At 44.6% G+C, this 8238-nt stretch overlaps 1 protein-coding gene across 1 annotated transcript; it reads right to left on the bottom strand.

Moving 5' to 3' along the window:
- Positions 1-1371: 1371 nt before the first annotated feature.
- On the bottom strand, positions 1372-8217 carry LOC135529153 (mediator of RNA polymerase II transcription subunit 28-like; the record flags this gene model as incomplete). The annotated part of the gene is made up of 3 exons (XM_064958027.1): positions 1372-1609; positions 7574-7657; positions 8098-8217. Coding segments are annotated over 3 exons (324 nt in total), but the record flags the coding sequence as incomplete, so codon positions are not given.
- Between the last annotated feature and the right edge of the window lie 21 nt (positions 8218-8238).

Genomic DNA, 8238 nt, shown 5'->3' on the forward strand with positions numbered 1-8238 from the left:
TCTGTCAGGACAAAACAATAGCTGGTGGTCTGATCCAAGCTCACTCATTCTGTCAGGACAAAACAACAGCTGGTGGTCTGATCCAAGCTCACTCATTCTGTCAGGACAAAACAACAGCTGGTGGTCTGATCCAAGCTCACTCATTCTGTCAGGACAAAACAACAGCTGGTGGTCTGATCCAAACTCACTCATTCTGTCAGGACAAAACAACAGCTGGTGGTCTGATCCAAGCTCACTCATTCTGTCAGGACAAAACAACAGCTGGTGGTCTGATCCAAGCTCATTTATTCTGTCAGGACAAAACAACAGCTGGTGGTCTGATCCAAGCTCACTCATTCTGTCAGGACAAAACAACAGCTGGTGGTCTGATCCAAGCTCACTCATTCTGTCAGGACAAAACAACAGCTGGTGGTCTGATCCAAGCTCACTCATTCTGTCAGGACAAAACAACAGCTGGTGGTCTGATCCAAGCTCACTCATTCTGTCAGGACAAAACAACAGGTGGTGGTCTGATCCAAGCTCACTCATTCTGTCAGGACAAAACAACAGGTGATGGTCTGATCCAAGCTCACTCATTCTGTCAGGACAAAACAACAGCTGGTGGTCTGATCCAAGCTCACTCATTCTGTCAGGACAAAACAACAGGTGATGGTCTGATCCAAGCTCACTCATTCTGTCAGGACAAAACAACAGCTGGTGGTCTGATCCAAACTCACTCATTCTGTCAGGACAAAACAACAGGTGGTGGTCTGATCCAAGCTCACTCATTCTGTCAGGACAAAACAACAGCTGGTGTTCTGATCCAAACTCACTCATTCTGTCAGGACAAACAACAGCTGGTGTTCTGATCCAAGCTCATTTATTCTGTCAGGACAAAACAACAGCTGGTGGTCTGATCCAAGCTCACTCATTCTGTCAGGACAAAACAACAGCTGGTGTTCTGATCCAAACTCACTCATTCTGTCAGGACAAAACAACAGCTGGTGTTCTGATCCAAGCTCACTCATTCTGTCAGGACAAAACAACAGCTGGTGGTCTGATCCAAGCTCACTCATTCTGTCAGGACAAAACAACAGCTGGTGTTCTGATCCAAGCTCACTCATTCTGTCAGGACAAAACAACAGCTGGTGTTCTGATCCAAGCTCACTCATTCTGTCAGGACAAAACAACAGCTGGTGGTCTGATCCAAACTCACTCATTCTGTCAGGACAAAACAACAGCTGGTGGTCTGATCCAAGCTCACTCATTCTGTCAGGACAAAACAACAGGTGGTGGTCTGATCCAAGCTCACTCATTCTGTCAGGACAAAACAACAGGTGGTGGTCTGATCCAAGCTCACTCATTCTGTCAGGACAAAACAACAGCTGGTGGTCTGATCCAAGCTCATTTATTCTGTCAGGACAAAAAAAAAAACAGACTCAGAAATATTTACACAAGTCAAAAAGAAAACAAAGATGATGTACTTTCCAGAAGAGAGAGAGTGTGTGTGTTAGGTCTGTTTGAGTGGTGCAGCAGGTAGACTAGCTGAGGCCTGTTCCAGGAAGGCCAAGGGTCCAGGTGGAGGGAGATCTGATGGTTTACGATGCTGCACACTGACATCCTCTAGAACCTACAGACAGACCAGACATGATATTAACTACAGACAGACCAGACATGATATTAACTACAGAACAGACAGACATGATATTAACTACAGAACAGACAGACATGATATTAACTACAGACAGACCAGACATGATATTACCTACAGACAGACCAGACATGATATTACCTACAGACAGACCAGACATGATATTACCTACAGACAGACCAGACATGATATTACCTACAGACAGACCAGACATGATATTACCTACAGACAGACCAGACATGATATTAACTACAGAACAGACAGACATGATATTAACTACAGAACAGACAGACATGATATTACCTACAGACAGACCAGACATGATATTACCTACAGACAGACAGACATGATATTAACTACAGAACAGACAGACATGATATTAACTACAGAACAGACAGACATGATATTAACTACAGACAGACCAGACATGATATTAACTACAGACAGACCAGACATGATATTACCTACAGACAGACCAGACATGATATTACCTACAGACAGACCAGACATGATATTAACTACAGAACAGACAGACATGATATTACCTACAGACAGACCAGACATGATATTAACTACAGAACAGACAGACATGATATTAACTACAGACAGACCAGACATGATATTAACTACAGACAGACCAGACATGATATTACCTACAGACAGACCAGACATGATATTACCTACAGACAGACCAGACATGATATTAACTACAGACAGACCAGACATGATATTACCTACAGAACAGACAGACATGATATTAACTACAGAACAGACAGACATGATATTACCTACAGACAGACCAGACATGATATTACCTACAGACAGACAGACATGATATTAACTACAGAACAGACAGACATGATATTACCTACAGACAGACCAGACATGATATTACCTACAGACAGACAGACATGATATTAACTACAGAACAGACAGACATGATATTACCTACAGACAGACAGACATGATATTACCTACAGACAGACCAGACATGATATTAACTACAGACAGACCAGACATGATATTACCTACAGACAGACCAGACATGATATTACCTACAGACCAGACATGATATTACCTACAGACCAGACATGATATTACCTACAGACAGACCAGACATGATATTACCTACAGACAGACCAGACATGATATTACCTACAGACAGAACAGACATGATATTACCTACAGACCAGACATGATATTACCTACAGACAGACCAGACATGATATTAACTACAGACAGACCAGACATGATATTACCTACAGACAGACCAGACATGATATTACCTACAGACCAGACATGATATTACCTACAGACCAGACATGATATTACCTACAGACAGACCAGACATGATATTACCTACAGACAGACCAGACATGATATTACCTACAGACAGAACAGACATGATATTACCTACAGACCAGACATGATATTACCTACAGACCAGACATGATATTACCTACAGACCAGACATGATATTACCTACAGACAGACCAGACATGATATTAACTACAGACAGACCAGACATGATATTACCTACAGACAGACCAGACATGATATTACCTACAGACCAGACATGATATTACCTACAGACAGACCAGACATGATATTAACTACAGACAGACCAGACATGATATTAACTACAGACAGACCAGACATGATATTACCTACAGAACAGACAGACATGATATTAACTACAGACAGACCAGACATGATATTAACTACAGACAGACCAGACATGATATTAACTACAGACAGACCAGACATGATATTAACTACAGACAGACCAGACATGATATTAACTACAGACAGACCAGACATGATATTACCTACAGACAGACCAGACATGATATTAACTACAGAACAGACAGACATGATATTAACTACAGACAGACCAGACATGATATTACCTACAGACAGACCAGACATGATATTACCTACGAACAGACAGACCAGACATGATATTACCTACAGACAGACCAGACATGATATTAACTACAGAACAGACAGACATGATATTAACTACAGACAGACCAGACATGATATTACCTACAGACAGACCAGACATGATATTAACTACAGAACAGACAGACATGATATTAACTACAGACAGACCAGACATGATATTACCTACAGAACAGACAGACATGATATTACCTACAGACAGACCAGACATGATATTAACTACAGAACAGACCAGACATGATATTACCTACAGAACAGACAGACATGATATTAACTACAGACAGACCAGACATGATATTACCTACAGACAGACCAGACATGATATTAACTACAGAACAGACCAGACATGATATTAACTACAGAACAGACAGACATGATATTACCTACAGAACAGACAGACATGATATTAACTACAGAACAGACAGACATGATATTAACTACAGACAGACCAGACATGATATTAACTACAGAACAGACAGACATGATATTACCTACAGACAGACCAGACATGATATTACCTACAGACAGACCAGACATGATATTAACTACAGACAGACATGATATTAACTACAGACAGACCAGACATGATATTACCTACAGAACAGACAGACATGATATTAACTACAGAACAGACAGACATGATATTAACTACAGAACAGACAGACATGATATTAACTACAGACAGACCAGACATGATATTAACTACAGAACAGACAGACATGATATTAACTACAGAACAGACAGACATGATATTAACTACAGAACAGACAGACATGATATTAACTACAGACAGACCAGACATGATATTAACTACAGACAGACCAGACATGATATTAACTACAGAACAGACAGACATGATATTAACTACAGAACAGACAGACATGATATTAACTACAGACAGACCAGACATGATATTACCTACAGAACAGACAGACATGATATTAACTACAGACAGACCAGACATGATATTACCTACAGACAGACAGACATGATATTACCTACAGACAGACCAGACATGATATTACCTACAGACAGACCAGACATGATATTAACTACAGAACAGACAGACATGATATTAACTACAGAACAGACAGACATGATATTAACTACAGAACAGACAGACATGATATTAACTACAGAACAGACAGGCATGATATTAACTACAGAACAGACAGGCATGATATTAACTACAGACAGACCAGACATGATATTACCTACAGACAGAACAGACATGATATTAACTACAGAACAGACAGACATGATATTAACTACAGAACAGACAGACATGTTATCATGGTGCTGGACCAGAAGCCCATTCAAAAAACAGAATGACACAGGATCCAGGAAGTGATGCGGCACTCAGGAAGTGATGCGGCACTGAGCCAGCAAAGCCGACCACGGCCTTTTCTCAATTAGATCTAATCAACTCCGCCGTCCGCTCTCGTCTCCTTTCCAAGAAGGTCAAAGGTAAATCGAGGAGAGGTGGCGAGGAGGGAAAGTGGACTGAAGCTTGTATGACATGAGACTCCTCCACAGGTAAATGATGTTTCCAGGGATCGCAACATGAAAGGTATGAAGCGATAGACTAGTGCATAGACTAGTGTATAGACTAGTGTATAGACTAGTGGATAGACTAGTGGATAGACTAGTGGATAGACTAGTGGATAGACTAGTGGATAGACTAGTGGATAGACTAGTGGATAGACTAGTGGATAGACTAGTGGATAGACTAGTGGATAGACTAGTGTATGGACTAGTGGATAGACTAGTGGATAGACTAGTGGATAGACTAGTGTATGGACTAGTGTATGGACTAGTGTATAGACTAGTGTATAGACTAGTGGATAGACTAGTGGATAGACTAGTGGATAGACTAGTGCATAGACCAGTGATAGACTAGTATGACTAGTGGATAGACTAGTGGATAGACTAGTGGATAGACTAGTGGATAGACTAGTGGATAGACTAGTGGATAGACTAGTGGATAGACTAGTGGATAGACTAGTGGATAGACTAGTGGATAGACTAGTGGATAGACTAGTGGACAGACTAGTGGACGGACTAGTGGACGGACTAGTGGACGGACTAGTGTACAGACTAGTGTATAGACTAGTGTATAGACTAGTGGATAGACTAGTGGATAGACTAGTGGATAGACTAGTGGATAGACTAGTGGATAGACTAGTGGATAGACTAGTGGATAGACTAGTGGATAGACTAGTGGATAGACTAGTGGATAGACTAGTGTATAGACTAGTGTATAGACTAGTGTATAGACTACTGTATAGACTAGTGTATAGACTAGTGGATAGACTAGTGTATGGTTGTACAAGACATTTCAGGATAAAAGGATAAGTAGCGTATCATTTCTCCTCCCAGAAAACAAAAGGAGGCTATGGAGGAGGGGAGGACTCTGCTTCCTGGTCAAAAGGAGGCTATGGAGGAGGGGAGGACTCTGCTTCCTGGTCAAAAGGAGGCTATGGAGGAGGGGAGGACTCTGCTTCCTGGTCAAAAGGAGGCTATGGAGGAGGGGAGGACTCAGCTTCCTGGTCAAAAGGAGGCTATGGAGGAGGGGAGGACTCTGCTTCCTGGTCAAAAGGAGGCTATGGAGGAGGGGAGGACTCTGCTTCCTGGTCAAAGGGAGGCTATGGAGGAGGGGAGGACTCTGCTTCCTGGTCAAAAGGAGGCTATGGAGGAGGGGAGGACTCTGCTTCCTGGTCAAAAGGAGGCTATGGAGGAGGGGAGGACTCTGCTTCCTGGTCAAAAGGAGGCTATGGAGGAGGGGAGGACTCTGCTTCCTGGTCAAAAGGAGGCTATGGAGGAGGGGAGGACTCTGCTTCCTGGTCAAAAGGAGGCTATGGAGGAGGGGAGGACTCTGCTTCCTGGTCAAAAGGAGGAGGGGAGGACTCCTGCTTCCTGGTCAAAGAGGCTAAGGAGGAGGGGAGGACTCTGCCTTGGTCTAAAGGAGGCTATGGAGGAGGGGAGGACTCCAGCTTCCTGGTCAAAAGGAGGCTATGGAGGAGGGGAGGACTCTGCTCCTGGTCAAAAGGAGGCTATGGAGGAGGGGAGGACTCTGCTTCCTGGTCAAAAGGAGGCTATGGAGGAGGGAGGACTCCTGCTTCCTGGTCTAAAGGAGGCTATGGAGGAGGGGAGGACTCTGCTTCCTGTCAAAAGTGAGGCTATGGGAGGAGGGGGAGGACTCTGCTTCCTGGTCAAAAGGAGGCTATGGAGGAGGGGAGGACCTGCTTCCTGGTCAAAAGGAGGCTATGGAGGAGGGGGAGGACTCTGCTTCCTGGTCAAAAGGAGGCTATGGAGGAGGGGAGGACTCTGCTTCCTGGTCAAAAGGAGGCTATGGAGGAGGGGAGGACTCTGCTTCCTGGTCAAAAGGAGGAGGGGAGGACTCCTGCCTCCTGGTCAAAAGGAGGCTATGGAGGAGGGGAGAACTCTGCTTCCTGGCCTAAAGGAGGCTATGGAGGAGGGGAGGACTCTGCTTCCTGGTCAAAATGAGGAGGGGAGGACTCTGCTTCCTGGTCTAAAGGAGGCTATGGAGGAGGGGAGGACTCTGCTTCCTGGCCTAAAGGAGGAGGGGAGGACTCTGCTTCCTGGTCAAAAGGAGGAGGGGAGGACTCTGCTTCCTGGTCAAAAGGAGGAGGGGAGGACTCTGCTTCCTGGTCAAAAGGAGGAGGGGAGGACTCTGCTTCCTGGTCAAAAGGAGGAGGGGAGGACTCTGCTTCCTGGTCTAAAGGAGGCTATGGAGGAGGGGAGGACTCTGCTTCCTGGTCAAAAGGAGGCTGGAGGCTATGGAGGAGGGGAGGACTCTTGCTTCCTGGCCAAAAGGAGGCTATGGAGGAGGGGGAGGACTCTGCTTCTGGCCAAAAGGAGGCTATGGAGGAGGGGAGGGACAGCCTTCTGTTGGCCTACTAACACATTTACACACTCCTCAACGACTTATCAGTTTCCGGGTCACGGAGGACGTACCTGCTGCCAGTGGTGCAGCTTAGACAGGTGTTTCTGAACAAGCAGCTCTTTCCTCTGGAGTTCATTCCGCAGCTCAGACACATCCTGGAGAGAAGAGAGAGGGAGAAAAGATGGACTAGCTGTTAACAGCAGAGGGAGGCTGTCCTAACACTAGAACATCCCCATACTGGTGACGTTTCCCCTTAGGCACAGATCTAAGATAAGCCTCCCCCAAACCTAACATTAACCATTAGTGGGGAAAAAGTAACACTGACCCAAGATCAGCATCTAGGGCGACTTCACCCTAATCTATATAGAGCCATCAAATTCTAGAACACATTTCCACTGGTTTTCTCTCCCACTGTTCCCCTCTAATCAGGGACTGGTTTAGATCTGGGACACCAGGTAGGTGCTATTAAATGGCCATGTAGAACAGCAAAGCTGGTAGGGTAAGAATTGAATACCCCTGGTATACAGTATCACCTACCTCTTTGACCACCTGGTAGGGTAAGAATTGAATACCCCTGGTATACAGTATCACCTACCTCTTTGACCACCTGGTCGGGTTTCTGGACTGATAACTGAAGACGCTTCTGCAGGAAGAAACATTCTGTCTGTCTGGCGACATCCAGAAACTTCTGAATACACTGATCCACACCCTGGGGAGACAGACAGGTTAAAGAGAG

Source organism: Oncorhynchus masou, unplaced genomic scaffold, assembly GCF_036934945.1.
Source record: "Oncorhynchus masou masou isolate Uvic2021 unplaced genomic scaffold, UVic_Omas_1.1 unplaced_scaffold_11076, whole genome shotgun sequence".
NCBI classification, from domain to species: Eukaryota; Metazoa; Chordata; class Actinopteri; order Salmoniformes; family Salmonidae; genus Oncorhynchus; species Oncorhynchus masou.